This window comes from Ciconia boyciana, chromosome 8, assembly GCF_034638445.1.
Source record: "Ciconia boyciana chromosome 8, ASM3463844v1, whole genome shotgun sequence".
NCBI classification, from domain to species: Eukaryota; Metazoa; Chordata; class Aves; order Ciconiiformes; family Ciconiidae; genus Ciconia; species Ciconia boyciana.
The window spans coordinates 42208939-42227824 of NC_132941.1; the positions used below are offsets into that span (position 1 = coordinate 42208939).

At 38.9% G+C, this 18886-nt stretch overlaps 1 protein-coding gene across 3 annotated transcripts; it reads right to left on the reverse strand.

Moving 5' to 3' along the window:
• Positions 1–785: 785 nt before the first annotated feature.
• SAMD8 (sterile alpha motif domain containing 8) lies at positions 786–18397 on the reverse strand. Of its 3 annotated transcripts, none has more exons than XM_072869766.1 (7): positions 18238–18397; positions 16579–16732; positions 11063–11670; positions 9198–9293; positions 8360–8477; positions 7446–7596; positions 786–6477 (listed from the first exon to the last, which is right to left on the reverse strand). In XM_072869766.1, the coding sequence occupies exons 3-7, from the start codon at positions 11641–11643 to the stop codon at positions 6173–6175; spliced, it is 1251 nt and encodes a 416-aa protein (XP_072725867.1). In that variant the 5' UTR covers positions 11644–11670; positions 16579–16732; positions 18238–18397; the 3' UTR covers positions 786–6172. The 3 variants fall into 3 exon arrangements, with proteins under 3 accessions (XP_072725867.1, XP_072725868.1, XP_072725869.1); XM_072869768.1 differs by having other exon boundaries at positions 6254–6496; XM_072869767.1 differs by lacking the exon at positions 16579–16732 and having other exon boundaries at positions 18238–18395.
• Between the last annotated feature and the right edge of the window lie 489 nt (positions 18398–18886).

Consider the following 18886-nt stretch of genomic DNA (forward strand, 5'->3'; position numbering starts at 1 on the left):
TTTGAATCTGGTCTTTAACAGCTGATTTAAAAAAAAAAAAATCACACTGAGGAAAGGCTTCACATTCAGGATTCTTTCTCTAAATTATCAGATTGATCAAGATTTTATAATTCAGAGGGAGGCAAATGAAAAACTTTCTAATGGTTCAGTATGTTCAGTTTACCTGGGTCACGCTAATTGCAGAATGTAGCTTGATTAAGACCACAAAATGTATTTCGAAATGGCCATTTACAAATATGAACATACAACTCCAGGGCACACAGGATATCTGGTATACTGTTTCTGCATAGGAATGAGTGTACATCCTTTCACGTACCAGATGACTGAAATCCATGACTGAAAGTAATAAGAGGCCTAACATACAAACCCATTTGAAGAGTATGTAAGTTTTCAGAACTTTACTCCTTCACAGTTTTTCCAACAGTTTTTATACTGACTGTTGATTTACTGTAATGCTATTCACCACCATACCTAGAGACATTAAAATTACTTCAGCTGAAGGGAGTCTTTGAAAGCACTCTTGTCATACTTAACTGAGATCTTAGAAGATGGAATACATTTCCTAACTTTTTAATAACAAAAATATTAAGTGATTTGCCACAACAATTTACAACTGGCAAAAACATCAGGCACACTGATATATGCATTATGCAGCATGCATTTTCACACCAGTAAAACAGAGCTTTGGGGAAAAACAACTCTAAAACCTAGATTACTCGGGTATACTTTTATGGTCACAATGCTAACAGAGATAATGAGCCATCATTTTACATATAAAGTAAATCAAACATTTGTCATCTTTCAAATATTTTATTTTAGTACTTTTAAATATGTTTTAATACAACAAAGATATAAAACAATATATTAATTCAATTTGAGTTTAGAATCAAAACAATATTTACTTATTTACAGTACTCACTTTAAACTTCACTGGCATACCTTCTAGCCATTAGGTAATATTATTTTCTCTGTCAGAACAAAACTGAAGTAACTGTTCAGTGTGAAAAGTCATATTTCTACTTATGTTAAGTACCATGTACAATGCAACTTGTGGTTTCTCACATTTGACAAAACTGAATTGAAGGAGCAAAATTAAGTTACAGTTAGACTTTCTAACTACACAGTCACTGGGCTAACACGTCAGGTTATTGTGCTCCACATTTATCATCTTCAGTTCTTACATATCTATTACAAACTGGCTTTAAAAGTGTGCATGTCACTGAATTATGTACATAACACTGCAAATTTCTTCAGATACAAATGGTAAGTATGCAGGATACTGCTATATGGAAAGTTCAGTGTTCACAATACTATAGTGTTTATGGGGCTGTGAGGATTTTTTGAGTGTTTTTCTCCACATAATGAACAACACATCAGTAGGTTCACTCCAAAGGACTTTTTTTTCCCCAGAAATACTGTTTCAGTTAGAATAGTGACAATATCAAAGATACATCAGAAACGGTAATCTGTATGAATCATCAGTGGTCTACCAATTAACCCTTGATTGATAAAGTCTACATGTGCAAAACAATTCAGAGGGTAAGCTGGCTAGCTGCTAGGACTTCTGGCAAATATACTTCCATCTTGACAAGACTATGATGGTTTTTGTAGTTACAGGTTAAGTTTCTATAAAAGTATCCTAGATTATTCAAAAAACCCAGAAAAATCAATATTGTCTGTAGATTACTGCAAATGCTCCCCAACTCTTCAGTAGAAACTACATGGACAGGATGAAAAACCATCATAGTCGTCATAGGTTACTCTTCTTTTGTTATACTCCAGGTCCACAAAACCTACTTTTGTTTTTTCCTAAGACATCTGCTATTTCTTCAAATGCCTATTTAATGATTAAGACTCAGCTCCACGATAGTTTTGGTGCTTGAAAACCTACTGGACTTTTGTACATCAAAAACACTAGCTAAATAGTAACAAACAAGTGTAGCACAAGTATGCAAGCACTGCTTAAAAAAAACCAAGGAGATACTAACTGTTGCAAAAGACTTGTACTGATGTCCGAGTTCAACCTTTCCCTTCGATACTCTTTGGCACTACATGAGACACAGCCGAACAGAAAAGATTATAGGAACCTGTGCTTTTATCCTCATTGAAGGGTTTCAATACTTCTAAATAACCTTATTTAACATGCTTGCATCAAAACCAAAATTTTTTTTCAAATCATTTAACTGATTCTTGCTTCTTAAAGCAGCTACCTATCAAGGTTTCATTTTGATGCCTTTTTTTTTAACAGATTTATTCTCTCAGAACCCAGTAAAGGAGTAATTTTTTGAAGTTCTACTGGAATGTTTTCTTCTATAGTAGATAGGGGGAAGGAAATCAGGGAAAACTAAAGTGACATTACCTATTCCCATTACTGTAGTAGTATAGAACGCACAGCATGCACTTGGCCTTATCCAAAAAAACGCTTAAACTAAAATGGTAACCCTCACTGAAGTGAGAGTATTTAGTGATTTGCTTAAAGTTAAGCGTATCATTTGCTTCATCACAAGCAGTGTACTTAACAGGATCCGATTCTTGCTAGTCTTGGACATTTGAATACTTCATGCCTATCTACATTTCTGTACCAACACTTTGTATAAGTGTTATCTTGTTTGCCAGAGGACATGAAGATACCTAACATATATGGAAGCTTTCTATATCATTATTCAAAAACAGTTGGAGGAACCGTGCTTAAAGATCCTTCCGTAAACTTTTGCCAGTGTAATCAGAATTTGCTAAAAAAACCCCACATCTATGAAAGTCTGATTTCTGTATGCAGGGGTAATGTCATAAACCCACTAGTTTAAGGGATCTTCCAGAAAGGAAAAACTAAAGGCAAAAAGTTTAGGAAAGCTATTATAAGAAGCTGTGTCACAAGGTACAAAAAAAAAAAAAAGAGGGACTGCCTATGTGTCTATCACTTTCAGGTATGTGCATACATATCCCCAAACTGATAATAATACAGAAGGGCTCAAGACTATTGTCAAGTCTCAAATATTACTAGATTTGCTAAGCTACCAAAAAAAATGTGACCCTCCCCTTCTTCTGTATATCCAGTTATTCAGTTCGACTTTTCTACTTAATTAGTTTGTGCACTTTGTAGTAATAGTGTCATTACATACTCGCACTTGCTGTCATAACACAGTAATTCATTCATTACTCTGAATTCAGATTATTTGCATGCTCCCACAGACCACAGATGACTTTGCACAAAATAGGTGCAGCAAGTTAAAGAACAGCAAAAACACTGGCGCATGAACATAAGGGAGAAGAACAACCCTGAACGTATTTATCATTAAATCCAAGGCCCAACGATGCTCTGCTGCCTTTACTTAGAAGTGCTTGTCAGCAGCAGAGAAGCAGCAAAATGCTTTTAAAACACTAACTCCTTAAAAAGGAGGTACAGAATTTTAAGCCTGTCAGTTACTTGCAACTTGTTTCCATCTAATTAACAATAAAGCTTACATTACCAACTTTACAGACTGACCTGTGCTCTTTTTCATGTGAAAACACATTTTTCTGTCTTCTTTCAATTCCAAGCCTTCCTCTTGCATGTTTATAGACAAACAAAATTAACTTCCAAAATAGAAGACAATTATCCTGACAATGTTTTAACCCACTTCAGTGCTCACAAAACCAACCTCTGTATATTACTTATCTGGGATTCAGATATTTAGCATCAAGGGAAACAGCACAAAAGAACAAGTTTCCTTTAAAAAACACTGATAGGCAATGCTGATTTAAAACGTAGATTTACTTAACACAATTTGAAAAATTAAATTAGAACAAAGAGAGAAGACTTATGTTTCAAAGTATATGAACTTCATTTTTAAAAAAAGATAGTATTAAATGATAGCTTTACTTTATGTAAACATTGTTACACGGGGCTCTACCTGAAAATTCTCCTGCATGTCTAAGTTGCAAAATAATTTTTCAGTTTAGACACAGCTATGCCAGTTAGCACTGACATGGTTTTCTTCAGAATCAACAGCTTTGCAGTTTAATTGCATACCTCTCCACATGTTATAACTCAGAGTACAATCCTGCACATCCTGAGAACAGATGTTTCTAGAGATTAAAAAACAGCATTCATAACTGTGTGTGTATTGCAAAGGCAAATATAAATTAACAAATAGAGCTCTTTGGTTATAAAGTCTCAAGAGGAATGTTCAAATCACCTTTCTGAAATCAGAAAGGTAAGAACAGCAAATGAAAAGTCTTTAAATCTTTCAGAATATTTTCTCCTTTTTTTCTTAAGTGTAAGCATACTCCCTCAATTTGGATGGCAAGAGCCATGAGGCTATGGCAGATTGAACGATATAGTATTATACTTGCAATTTTGCTAAAAAGATTGGAATGTTATAAATATAAAAGTCTGCAGAATAGTACAATGTATGTGTGCTCAATACAGTTGGCAGAGATACTTCAAGATGCACAACTCCTCTGTGGAATAGGAGCTAAATTATGAAAGTAGGATACTACGAAGAGCAGAAGATAGCCAAGTTAGTACAATCCAGGTATATAAAAGGAACACAATACAGAGAAGAGTAGCCCACAGTAGGTTACAAGCCTCCAAATACAAAACTGTCTTTCAAAATTCCAAAGGGATTCTTTTCCATGCAAATATAAGTACATTGTGGCCATTAAGTCAGCTTGTACCAGGCTGGAAATGCTTCACGTAACTTTCCACGGCTGACTTATGCTACCTTTTGCGCATACCACCTATTCTGGAATTGCAATAACCGAATTAAAAAGTCTATTCCATTTTTACAATTCGCCTATCAGTTTTCATTTAGCATAAATCTAATTTCAAGTCTCTACAGCCAACATTAGCATTGTCCCCTTACAAACCACCACATAAGAGGTCACCAACTGTGTGACCCTTGCTTACACATTATGGACTTCGGAGCGTTGGTTTGGGGGTGTTTTGTTGTGGTTTTTTTGGGGTTTGTTTTTGGTTTGTTTTTTTTTTTTTAAACAACCAAAACTCAACTACTTATCGTACTTTTATCTTTCGGCGTAGTAAATGAGCAACTTAATTTAAGAACTAGCCCCTTTTCATACTTGTTAGAAGAACATATACTGTGTGTATTTATATATATATATGAACAAATATACTGTGTATATATATCCAGAGATATTCACCATATTGTTGACACCATAGTGCTAAAACATACATCAATATGAGCACTATTTCCAATACTCACTATTATTACTTTTCCTGAAAGAGTTACTACATGCATTTTCTGCATCCATTTATGGGACAGTAAGATATATGAAGATAACTGTTCTGTTTTTCCAATGTTAAAGAGCTGCTCCTCAAAAGCATGCACAGGTTTGGGTATAAAGCAATTAAAACCACATGAAAGTTATTTTGTGGCTTTAAACTCACTAAAGCTAAATTAACTTTACTTTCTGTGGATGTAACATTTACTTTAACTCATTTATTTAAACACAAAAGGGAAAACTTCCAAGTGCTAGAACAACCATATAGACAACTGATAGACTAGACTAAATAAGCTCTCATTTAAAAAAAATCATCACTGCATAGCCACAAGGCAGACTTTCATTTCTGGCAACCCATATGCAGACCATTTATACTGTCAATTATACTTTAAGACTTGTTATTCAACAGTTAAGAGCCCCTTTTAGCAAGAAACTATACTGCTTTCCTCATTATGACACAGTACTCCTCATTCTTTAAGTATACACAGAGTTTGTTTTGAAAATTACATTTATGACTGTTTTAAAAGAAAACCTTCACGAAGTTCTAATTTTTAGTCAGTATATGTAAAGGCTGGCATGTCAGGTAACAGAGATTATTTGGACCTGTAAAGAGTATATTATATTCAGTACAAGCACATATTTGAGGTTAAAGTTACTTAAACATTCACACAGAACCTTACTAAGGGTAATAGTATTCTGGTTCATATTCATGGTTCACCGATAGCCTTTACCAGTCCCTGCATTGTTTTCTATTTTAGCAACAAGAAAACAAAACACATCCCTGTGAAGTATGGGAACCCCACTTTATGGCTAAGAATCTAAGAAACAAGACAAGGAGGAGGAGATCACTGAGTAAAAAAATGTTACTTTACACCCCACGTGCCCCAGCTAGCCTTGTAGGATCTTAGTCATAACACTTCATAAAAATCTGAATTGACCCACACATTCTTCAGCCAATCAATCTTTTCAGTATAGTAGGTTTTGAAAAGGGCCAGCAATACTCATTGGGAACAGTGCCATTAACATTGCATTCAAAAAAAGAAAACATTGGAAACCAGATCCTTGCTCTCCTACTCTGTTGATATGCTCTAGTATTAGCCAATGTATGGTAATACAAAAAGAGTCTTGTAGTGATGTAAAAGGCAATGAAGACATCTATAGAATAATGTTCATGTGCAGCCAAAATGAAGAAGATTCCAAAGAGATTCAGGACCCAGGATAAGGTATGCAAGAAGTTCCAGCTCCTTGGCGTATCTAGGAGAAAACAAAGTGACTAACCTTGAATGTCTCAAAAATTTGGGTCATTACGAAATCCAGGCCTAGACATTCCAAGTTTTTATGAGGATTTTCCATCCAAAAATATGATTAAGTTACTATCTTCACCTGGAAATGTTGTTTACATCTACAGGTCCAATAAATCCAATGAAAGCAACCCCACAGGTTATAAATGTCTATCACTTCATGACTTCATTTACAAATAGAGCTATTATGCATTTCTGGATTAAGAGAGCATCCTACAATAGTTTAGGATCATGCAAAGCAGAATTATTTGTTCAACCAACTTCTTTTAATGAAAATCATGCTTTTTCCATGTAATAAGGGGAAAAAATGTCATAAAGCATACATTATTCTGTTATTGCAGTCATTCCATCATAGGTGAACTCAAATTAATTATCTTAGCTTGCTATGTAATGTATCAAATCGCACTTTTATTTACAGAAAAGCACTATTGTTTCATATATTCTCAGTCATTGTGAGGTTTAGTATTTCGGCTTTATGGATTATACTAAACGTACACCCACCTAGCCTGGTATTTTGCCTGATAGGGGTCACTGGCAGACACCTAGGGAAGTATACAGGAACTGACAATCATAACTATCTTCCCTAGTGTTCTCCCAGTAGGAAGCTAGAAGCCTTTCTAATTTTCTTGGCTCACATGTTCTTTCAAATGAGCCCTATTCATCCTTCCATTAATCTAGGTGGTGCTGCTCCATTCCTGTCTGCAAGTGAACTGTCACAAACCTGAGAAAGGGCACAGCAATCTGAATTTATATTTGTTTGCTTTAAATGTTACAGTCTGAACTTTTTGAGGAGGTCAAGCAGCAGATATTCTTAATACTTAAGGACATTTAAGTATTTACACTCTCGCACCCTTGGTTGACAGCAAGCAGTACATATTCTTAACACTTAAGGACATTTAAGTATTCACACTCTGTACTTACATTCTGTGACAAAGAAGTTGAGCATGGTCAGGACGACAGTGTGGCCACTGAACATATAATCTCCACATGTATGTACTCCAGTCAGAGTCATTCCAAAGCCACTCCATATTGCAAATGCCCGCTGGAGTTTTGCCCAAACATTGCCATACAACTAAAAGACAGGGGCATTAGCCTATAAGTTCCAACCCCACCACCCAAACAGTATGTCCTTAAAGTTAGCTGTATAGCACTATGTATGTTGAACACCATTTATCACATTGGGTCTTTTATTAAAATGCAGGTTAGCACGTCTTTGGATTTTATTGTGGCAGCGAGTCACATTAGTAACTACAATTATTAGTTGTATTCATCATATCTCTGATGAATACTGGAATTTAAAGCAAGCACTTTGTTGCAAGTGATTTACATAAAGAGATTGCCACCTTTTTTTGAATGTATTCAACCTCCTAAAGTGTCATTGTCAAGCTTCCAATATATTCATCTCAAACCTCTTCTAACTAAAAGTTAGGATAAAACCATGAAATCCCATGTTCTATGGAATATCCCTTATTAGAAGGGGTGAAATAATAATAGGAGTTTTGTTGGCTTTTTTTTTTTCTCCCCAAAACCATGCATTCAACAAGACAGAGAAGTGATTACTCCACCTTCAGCCTTTCTTTGTGAAGTCAGTATCTTAAGTGCACACTTCTCTGATGTATTCTCTCTGGTTTACATTGTGAAATATTCTGAACACCCTTCCACAAGTAACTATCTCCTCTCCAAAGTGGCAAGTGCTTCTAAGACCCCTAGTTCTTATGCTGTTCTTACAAATACACATCTAGCATTATGGTCACAACAATCTTAATCATATCTTGAATAAATTTTTTTAAAAAAAGGAAACAAGAAAAATAATTTAAAGCATTTTAAGTTTTTACCTTTCCAGTACACTGCAAGTGCTGACCCGGCACAGAGAGTGAGGTAACAAACATTGTAATGCAACGTAATAAGAACACTGTCCCCATGAGGCTGCACAGCCTTCGCAGAAGTATAGATCTGGGAAAAGTACAAAGGAACCAATTGCAAGAATCCCAATATATTGTATTTTTAAATCAGGAAAGTTATGATAAAAAAATCCCCCCCCCCGCCCCTTATTCCCATGAAGTCCCTTCATCATTGCTACAAGTGTCACAGTAAAAACATTTTTTTTTTTTTTTAGTAGTACTGTAAAGGTATGGTTCCACATGACAGGGTGAGACACTGTAGCAAGCTTACTGTCACCAAAAGGTACAGCCCCACTCCTCTGCAACTACACTTGTACTAGCTTTGGCACTCATGCCTTCTGTTGGCAAACTGAGCAACAAACTGGTAAAAATTTAACTTAAAATACTCATGCATGCAAAAGGGTTTTCTACTCTTCAGTGACAGCAAGCTGCTAGGCTGGCTCAGTCATCCCATGGAATTTCACTCTCGTAGGCTTTTATTATTTATACACAAAATTGTTATAGTATGAGAGTATATACTGACAACTCTCCGAAATACATATGTCCTGAAGGAAATTAAACGTAAATCTGGTAGAAAAGTAAATTCAGATTACTCCTTTGTAAGATTCACAAGTCACCATTCCTGATTAAATCCTCCCTAATCCATTTTAACAGGGACATATTAGAAGCTTACAAGTTTCTTATTAAATGGAAAGCCTTAAACAATGATCATAAATTCTTGTTACAGTCCTTTCTCTGAATCAAAGTACCAGTTAATTTGAATTTTATATACCTGTGTTTGTGAAGCAGAAGAACCAACAGCCAAATGTAGCAAAGAATTACGCCACATACTTCAGTCATAGCAAAAGCCCATGGTATCCTAGGGACGCTAAAAAAAAAATGCAGCAAGAAAGTTAACTTACAATACAAAGGCTTAATTTTTCTTTCTAACCTCAGTATGTAGAATAAAGGCATATGAAGTTCTAACTAGAGAACTAACTTGCATTAATCTGACAACAGTTTAAACTACAACCAAGAATTACTTTGTTAGACTGAATTAAATAAAATTTGAATTATTTTTAATTACATTATCTCCTTTCTAATAATATATTTTCAGCAGACATTTACACAGAATTCACTAAGTCAAAGAAAACCTCTAGTATGCTCTCTTAATTTACATATGTGATTTACTAATAGGATGTGTTCCTCTACCATTGTTTCCCAACAACCTTTTTCATTCTGACACAAAGTTCCATCATGTCAATCATGCTGCTTATGCTTATAAGAATGCCATGTCAATACTATTAATGAAATGCTGCAAAGCCTAAACTCCTAAATACTTGTAATGAAGCAGAACTGCACAGAGAAGCGTTCGGAAAAATAAAAATTGTTTTCGAAGTTAGATTTCGATGATAATCACTATATGCAAACCTTTTAGCCTTGCTTGTCAAAAAAATTTAAGACTTTCTTGCACACATATGGCACCGATAACCATTTCCACTCTGCAATTTCACCAAAATACAGATTGACAGATTTCAAGAGAGGCTGCTCCTCAGTTTTGTGTTCCTCTTGATACAAAGGGATAGCAAAGCACTGCTCGAATGCTAGCTGTGTAGTAATCCCCTTGCATTGTTTTGTGAGCTGCTGCTTTCTGACCTCCCCCATCCTCCTGCCCACTGAATACAGTGGTAGTGCCCTAGGAACAAAATCCAGTAATGCCATAGCTCCCGCTCTCTCCCCTCTCTTTCCCTCTGCTGGATGTGGTCCATCCTTGCTGACTTATCTAAATTTATGGAGGATTCTGCAAACTTACAAGATTAGACCCCTACTGACTTCACAAAAAACCATTAATGAAAATGGAAATTACTGGCAGGAATAAGGAGCCCACAAAGACCAAAATCTTAAACAGTTTATCTTGTCTTTTAAGACTCTCTAGGCAGTAAATCCTCTATAGTACAAGTACACTTGCTCAAAGGGAGCATTTATGTCGTTAAATCCATAGTCAATGACTAGAATTTCACCTTTGCTATTGTGTCTCTTTTCTGCCTGGAGTATTTTCTTTAAAAAATAAGCAGGTACTGCGTAAGTCATGACAGTGTTTTAGTACACATACTCTATGGTTAAAAGAGATGCTGGTCTATTCAGTCTACTTCTGAGTTTCCCTAAACCATCTTCAACAAGTTGACAGTGGGGAGACAGCATAAATACAGTATCAATGCTATTCCCTTTCAATTTCCTTGCTCACTGGCAGACCAAAATACTCCTTCATCAAAAGTTTTTCCATATCAAGACATGTTAAGCTTCACAGCAGGATCTGGATTTCAGAAAAAGCATATGGCTGCTTATCTATGCCAGCTGACCATTACCGTTTTTACTGGAATGAGGATGGACAAATTAATTCCTGTGTTATGATTAGCTAAAAATGTAGAATTAAATATAAACTGGGTAGAACAACAGCTCAATTTCTTTTCCCCTGAGAAGACTAAATCTCTGCATCTAACTGATGCACATTTCAATCTTAGCAGAAGGGTTTACTACACTCTAATTACTATTTTGCAGAGGCATCTTCAAGAGCATATGAAACTGTGAGAATGAAGAAAAGACAGCCTATACTTTAACCATCAAGCTACTGTTTTATTTTAAAAGAAAATTTCTTACCTATCTAGAAATATGTCTGGTAGAGGTGGATATGTTTGCATGTCAGGTACTCGTTCATGTACTATAACCATAACGAATGATGTAAAGCCAAACACTATGAAGACATACACACAACTTAAAATCGTCTTCCAATACTCTGGGTCCAGTCTTCGGGTAGAGTGTTTGTTTTTCCCATTTGCATATTGATACTGATCACCATTCAAGTCAGTAATTGGTCCATCATAGTCCCGAGGTACTTCACCGTTACAAAACCAATCTGTACCCTGTAGTGAACCAACAACCGGGCAAGCTGTGCCAACATGACTATCGCTGTTGTAACCCAGCTCTTCCAGGACATCAATATGTTGCTTCTGTAGTTTGCGTATGGACAACATTAGCCTTTTGATATCCCCCAGGACTTTGATTTCCAAAGGAGGGGATCGTAAATCATACTCGGTAAGTGTCAGCAGTGTAATTCCGTCTAGCCTGTGTCTATTGCACAAAACATCCACATATTCACAGAAGCCTTCTTCCTTCAGCCACTTGGCCACGTTCTTGGTAGTCCAACGTCGAATGCAAAGCTGGTTATTGCCTGCCATCATCCTTCTCTATCCACTGATAAAATTGACCTGTTACATATTGGAGAAAGAGACAAGACCTGAATGTTTAACGAAGATTACTGAAATGCCAGTGTATTTTGTGCGGGTTTAGATGCTTAATTAGCCAAAGGCTTTTTATATAAGAGCCAGCTAAGAACCAGACATATAATTTATTAGGTAATATAAAAATGCTTTTTAAAACATTTTTTGTTTAAGCAAAACTAAATTAAGATTATCTCACTTGTTCCTAAATAGAAATGTAAAGCTACCAAGAAGCAGAGTACTTCCTAGATGTACCCACTCTACTTGTATTCCTTTGTTAAAAAAGTAAATAAATCCAAGTTTGTTAATTACACTAGGCAACGAAAAACAAAGATTACTCTGTTTAAATACCAGCTTAATCATTAGTCTTTTCCTCTGTTGCAGTTCATAAACTAAGAGAGAAAGTATAGCCAGCAACCATGTAAAACTGAATTAAAGCTGAAGTAATATATTACAGGTCCAATACATTCCACTGTTTTAATATATATACACTGAAGCTTTGGTGGCATGACATTTTCCCCCCCACCCCTCCCAAATAAACCTAAGACTCGGTATCTACAATAATATTGACCTGAGGCATCTCAGTTGTATGTTGATGGCGCGGCCATCATATTTCTATCTTTGTTTGATCTCAGTAATTAAGACAGATGCTTATTATATTGTGAATCCTTTAAAATACTCAGCTTTCAAAATAACATTACTAGAAATTAAGCATTAGCTTTAATTACAAAGCATCTTCAAAAGTGATGTGGTAATAGATAACACAACAACACACCAAAACCAGAAAAGATGTATTCTCTTCATACAGATTTCTCAATAATTGTTTTCTTGACTCAAGAACATTGTTTGAAGGAAGGCAAGAAGTCTCAGCAACATTTTAGTCACATGGAGGTGACAAGTCACCAGAACAACTTAGGACAACAACCAGAAAAAAATTAACGACAATGCTACATGGAATACATGAAAAAAACTTTGAAAGGCTACCAGTGATGTAAAAGTAATAAAAAGCTTATTCAATATTTAAGACCCACAGCAGTACAGAATGGATTTGTGTATAATTTATATTTGGTGGCTTATGTACAGCTACTGTCTAAGAAACAGCTACAATTCCACAGCTCTTTTGTACTTGAAAAAACAGTCTAATTAAACTGAGAATGTTTCAATCATGCCAACCAAATCTCAGAAAATACAAGCTAGTACAATACTCTAGTACCACATACATCATTCAAGGTTTTCAGAATGAAAGCAAGGAAACAGTCTATTTAATCTATTATTTATCTTCTGTATATAGTAAACAGGTACTCAAACCCATCATTAATTAACCTTAAGATGCACCTGATAGGACTTGTTCCTGTTTTTAAATGCTGTCAAAGACAAGACATTTAACCAACTGGAAAAGATAAAGAAATCGACAAAAGGAACAAGACTTACACAAAACACAAACTTAAACCATTCCACACAGCTGGTAGCTAATTTTGTCACAACAGCAACAGTTAAGTTCAGTTTTGATGATAAGGCAATTTCTTTAAACTCAGAAGCTGCCTTCTCCTTCAGACTACTCATTTAGTGCCACTTTTGTAGCTTAAAGGGTAAAAAGCACTTTCCCTAATAATCTTAGCACCTGGAATACAATACAGATCTGTGCCCCACTGCTCCTGTTAATTTTTGAAGCTTAAGAACGCTACACAACATTTCCAACACTACCAGTCTGCAACGCAAGACTGACCAGCATAGCAGAAGCGACCAAGTCACTGAGATAACTGTACTTGCCTTCTGAAACAAAACAGCACCGGTCACTACTTTGCCTTCTACATTACTGATTTTATTGCTGAAACCAAATAATGGATAACATTATGTAATGATGAATAACACCCATGAGTAACACAGAGCAAGCACAGACTTAAGCGTCAGAGGGCAAAACAGACTTTTTGCCTGACATCAGCAATGTCTGTAGCTAGCTACTTGATTACTTGCCTGCTACTGTGACTTTATATTTAGTAAGCTCATCAGCAGTACGTATCATGTGTCCCGTTTCCCTTTTTCCTTCCCCAGCCTTTCAATTAACAGCATGAACACAACTGAATATGAACTTTAAGCACATGTGTGTAAGTATTTAATTTTTTTACAAGAAAAATGTTACTTTATGAGCCATGAACATTTCTACAATTTGGTTAGGGCATTTTTAAAAATAGGATGCCTCTGAGAGGGTAAGTATACCCTTAACACAATATTTTTCCTAAAGGTATATTTAAATATGGACAATTAACCTCTCTCAAAATGATTATCCACAATTCTATCATGCTTTCCTCTACTGAATTACTGCTAGCCAACCATTAAGTCCCTAACTTTCCTAGCATGCAGACTTTGAGTCAGTATATTGAGGTAAAAACGTGGAAAGTTGAACATGATTATCGCTACTCTAGCCAAGGAAAAGTAGCATTAATATCACACCAACATTAGGCTGCAATCTTGTTACAGAAACAAAACTTGATTATACCAGAATCATAGCCAAAGGGTTAAATAAGATCCTAGTTATGTCTGCAGCAGTTAGCAGAATGCTGACTGGATTTGTTTATTCCAGACACGCATGCAAAACTCTACCAGCACCATTACTGCTTCACCACCTGCCCTCATGTGCCTGGGAGAGCCTGTGGCTCTGCTTGCTGACATGCCTCTTGATTTTTTTTCCCCAGCTAGGTTCAATTCTCACCATCCTTGAGACGAATTTTAGGAAGGACACTGAAGAACTATCAGATCTCAAGTGATTTAACTTACATTTCTTTGTGGAAGGTTTCAAGCTGAAGTTTGAATACAGGCAATTCCAACTCAGCCCCTCCTTCGCTGCAGGGTCCGCTGGCCTAAGAGCATGACATCTAACACCTCGGGGGAAAAGTTTTTCTATACAAAGGCTGCTGTTTCACAATGTGGACAAGACCCAGATTTGAGGCCTTGGCTCCCCAGCACAAAAAAGCCATGCACAAAAACGTATGCTGAGCCAGCCTGCAATAATAAGGCTACTGTCACATACCAACTGAGTAACGCTGTGCTGGAAAAAGAACACACAGCACTGCCTTGTTATGCATCAAAAGTCTCAGATACTCTGCTGACTTGCATCAGAAGCTTGTCACTTGCTCTTCCTGAAAACTCTGAATTCTTCAGTGCTTATTTAAAGCAAATAGCACCAAAGGTTTCATTGACATATAGTATACAGTGACTTAATCCTTACCTTCTAAATGCCACCACATATAGTACAATATCTTGTAAACAAAAGGAGAAAAAGAACACTTGCAAAAACAATACATGATTTTTCAAGGGGTTTTTTAATACAACAGCTATCATGCTATATATAAAACTGATCAAACACAGCAAAATGCCCACCGTGAGACCGAAAAATTGGATACGTATTTTCCTGAAGCAAGCATACAATAGCTTCAAATGCAGAAATATTCCTGTAAAACTTGCAGTTTTACTTAGCAACATTGCTATCAGAGTTGTTTCATAAACATTTCCAGTAAGTTAGATTATCAGCAGTATTTTAACTGTACTCAGAGGTCTTAGTGCTATTTATGAAGGTAAGATAAGAAATCTCATAAAGTAACAGTTGTTTAGTTTATTGTATGTCTTCGGTTTTAAACCACCAAGGAAGATGTGCTTTTCAAGAATTATTCACTGAAGTGCTGCATTGTGGAAAACATAGAACTGATACTGTAAAATCGAAGATTAGCTCCACACGCTTAGAAGAGTCTTTCTGTTGGAATGCCTCCACACAAAACTGGCAGCAGCTACTACAGAAAGTCCCGAAAGCTAAACATATTTGTCTTAAGAACCACTAAGTGCAGTTACATATTGCAGCAAGCTGAACAGAATACATGCTGCTCCCTGACTTTTACACCTCATTAAACCAAATGGGTTGTACTATACTCAAGTGAACACTAAGAGCGGCACAACTCCTAATCTACTAACCAGCTTAACAAAACATTTTTTTACCCTACCACCATAACTCAAGGCACACACAAGTGATTTTTAAACAACTGATCAAGTACTCCACCACATATCTTAGCATGTAATTCACAGTATTTCATTAATATTTGTACAAGATCTTGAACGTTCCACAAGCTAAATGTCAAGTGTCAAGTATTTTTTCCTCCAACTTCAAGAAACAGAATATTCATCTTGTAAGAGAATGTTTGCTGCTCTTTATCCTTATACAACTTATCAGTAAAACAATTCAGGTTTGCTTTTCCCCTTTTCTTTCTTTTCTTCCCACACCCTCATCTTACGATGGATGTAAGGGAAGACATGAACAAACTCTCCATCCAAATTAATACCAGAACAATATCGGAAGTGAAACTGTGTTTGTTCTTACTTTCCACAATAATTTACAACCTGATCTTTCTGGTCTAATGAAAATTTAGGAGCCTTCCTCATTTTAGATGCATTAAAATAAATAAGAAACAAAAAACTTTTAAAAGTTATATGATTATCAAACAAACATTTATATGTAATACGGTTTATGGATCTCAAACAGCTTAGCAGTCTGCAAAACTGGGCTCTGTACAAAGAAAAGTGATAGTATAGAGCCTGAACGATTGCAACTCCTAGGGACAACCTGTGTTTTTAATTGTAGACTACCAAAAAAACCCCCAACCAGCCAGCAAAAAGAAGATCACATAGAATAGCAAACAAGATAATTTAAACTTCTTGCTCTTTACAAATCTACAGAATGTTTCCTTCACGTCTAAGTAGCACTTTCGCAACAAAAACTTGTGAAACTTCCCAAGAACTTCCTTCCACTGGGTATAAAAATCACTTCGCCCTGATCCTGCGAGTTAATTCCACCTTTTTTCTATATCACAGAAAGCAAAAGGACAAACAAGACCACAAGCATTTCCTTACCTTTGATATCTAGCAAGAGGCACCCCTTACCAAACCTGAGGGACATTTAAATGCCAGGAAATGTCTTGCCGAGTTCTTGCCACTCCAGAGCACAGCATGATCAGCTGCTCTGTGGAGGTGGCACAGACACCGTGTCCAGCTGCACGAGGGAGCTCTGTGGAGATGGAGCATACTTAGCACAAGTGGAATCTTCCATCAAGCCACCTTACAATGCAGAATGTGTGTTACGTTTTTACAAAATGATTTTTGAAAACTGAAGCATCAAATACAAAACCACGAGACCACTTCCACTCCAGTTACAAACCAATAAATATATGAACATTAAAACTGCCTCTCATTTGGCTCTTCTTCCACTAACTTAGAGCTGGAAAAGCTTACCCTTTTGAAGTATTATTTTCAAAAAATAGCAATCAGCAATCATTAAGTGAATAGTTTGAGAAGCCACCTAATGCATTAGCAATGTAGATTTGAGAGACTGAGTGGATAACGGTTCCTGCAGCGTTTCAACTTTCTAAACGCGCGCAGGCCTTAAACTCACACAGAATCTGTCCCACGCAGGCAGACTCCTCCATTTAATCCTGAAACTCGAACAGCATGCATACAAACCAATAACAGCACTTTTCCATGCTGCTTTGTTAATTATCAAATCCTACACGCTCAAGAAGTTTCTTACTCAAAACTAAGCATGTTGCCCTCAGAAAACCCACCACTCTTACACCATTGGCAGAGAAAACAGTAAGACAGCCGAACAGTTGTTTTGACCTGGTGCGACTGTTTTGATACCTAATTGTAAGCCTGACACAGAGCACAAGTACTTGGCATCACTTCCAGAAACGATTTGTTTCCTGTGAAGGCTGACGCAGGAATGGGAAACCAAACGACTTCCCTCTCCTTCCAGACCCGCTGTAACGAAAAAGCACAGTAGCAGCACGCCCCCGCCCCACCTGATGTTTTCCCCATTCTCGCTCAGCACACTGCGGATCCTGCCACCCCCCCGATAAACACCCCGTCTGCTAACGAGGCTTTCTTCCTCCTTGACCATTGTTGAAGTAGAAAATTTACAAAGTTCAGCACGAAATCGACACACCCAGGCACAACAACTAAAACGCTTCATCCTCTCCCCGGCAGACGAAATAACTTAAACGAGAAACACGGGTGATTTTTAGTTTCTCAGCAGACTGGCTGCCTCCAAAGCCGGCACCGAACCCCCGCGGTACGCCGCCGAGAGCCTGCCAGCCAACACGGGGTGACGGTCAGACCTCAGCAGAGACGCGTCCATGGAAGAGACGGCGTTAATTACGGCGGAGCGGACTTCAGTGCAAACAGACAACGCAAGAGACTCTTCCCCCCTCCTGCGGTAGATGAAGCCGCTCTCCTCCAACACAGCCGCCGGAGGAAAGAAGCCCTTTTCCTCCCGAGACCCGCGGAGCCCGCCCGCAGCCCGGGGCGCACACACACCGCCCCCCGGCCCCGTCGCGGCGGGGGCAGCGCCCGGGGACCCGGCCGCTCGGCGGCGGGCTCCCACCGCGGGGGCGGCTCTCCGCGTCGCGGGGCGGCCCCTGCGGGCCCGGCGCCGGGCACCGCGCTCGGCTGCGGGGCGACGCACGGACCCCCGCGGGGCGCAGGGGAGCCTTCCCCCCGCACCTCGCCCCGCCTCACCTGCCGCCGCGGCAGCAGCGCTAAGTGGCGGTGCCGCAGCGCCCGGCCCCGGGGCGGCAGCGGCTCCTGCGCGCCCTCCCTCTCTCCGGCGGCGGCGGCGGCCACCGCCACCACCCCATCACCCGGCCGGAAGTGGCGGCCGACAGCGCCAGCGCCTCTGGGGCGGCGGAAGGGGCGGGGGCAGCTTCCGGGAGGGGCCGCGCCGGCGGGAGCGAGCCGTCGCCTCGCCGCGGGGCCCCCGCCTCCCGCTGGCTTCTGCCGCCCTCGGGGTGACCGCGGCGGGCCGGGGGCGCGGCCCAGGGCGCAGCCTCGGCCTTGTGGCGTCGCAGTGAGGACCCGGTAGCGGCGGGGCGGGACAGCGCCAGGCTGCGGGCAGCCGGTCCCTGCCGGGTTGTTGCCGCGGGCCTCGCTGACAGGGGCGCAGAGCCTGGAGGGGTTGCTGGCTGCTGCCGTCGGCTTCGTGGGCCTGCGGGCAGCTTTCCGCCCCGGTGCCCCTTCCTTAACCTCCCCCCTGGGTCCGGGCCGCGCAGTACGCGAATGTCTTGATGGACTGCCTCGGCCCTGGATTCGTGGGAATGAAAGTCTCAAATACGTGGAGGTGTAGTCACACCTCCTTCGAGCTGTCTGAGAAACTCAAAATCCATAGGTG

Excerpts from the sequence above, each read along its gene's own strand:
- SAMD8 (XM_072869766.1), bottom strand. The coding sequence starts at position 11,643 with ATGATGGCAGGCAATAACCAGCTTTGCATTCGACGTTGGACTACCAAG. Across the intron at positions 9,294-11,062 it reads CCAGACATATTTCTAGATAG|CGTCCCTAGGATACCATGGG; the intron begins GTAAGAAATTTT and ends TTTTTTTTTTAG. Across the intron at positions 6,478-7,445 it reads CAACTTCTTTGTCACAGAAT|ATACGCCAAGGAGCTGGAAC; the intron begins GTAAGTACAGAG and ends GTTTTCTCCTAG.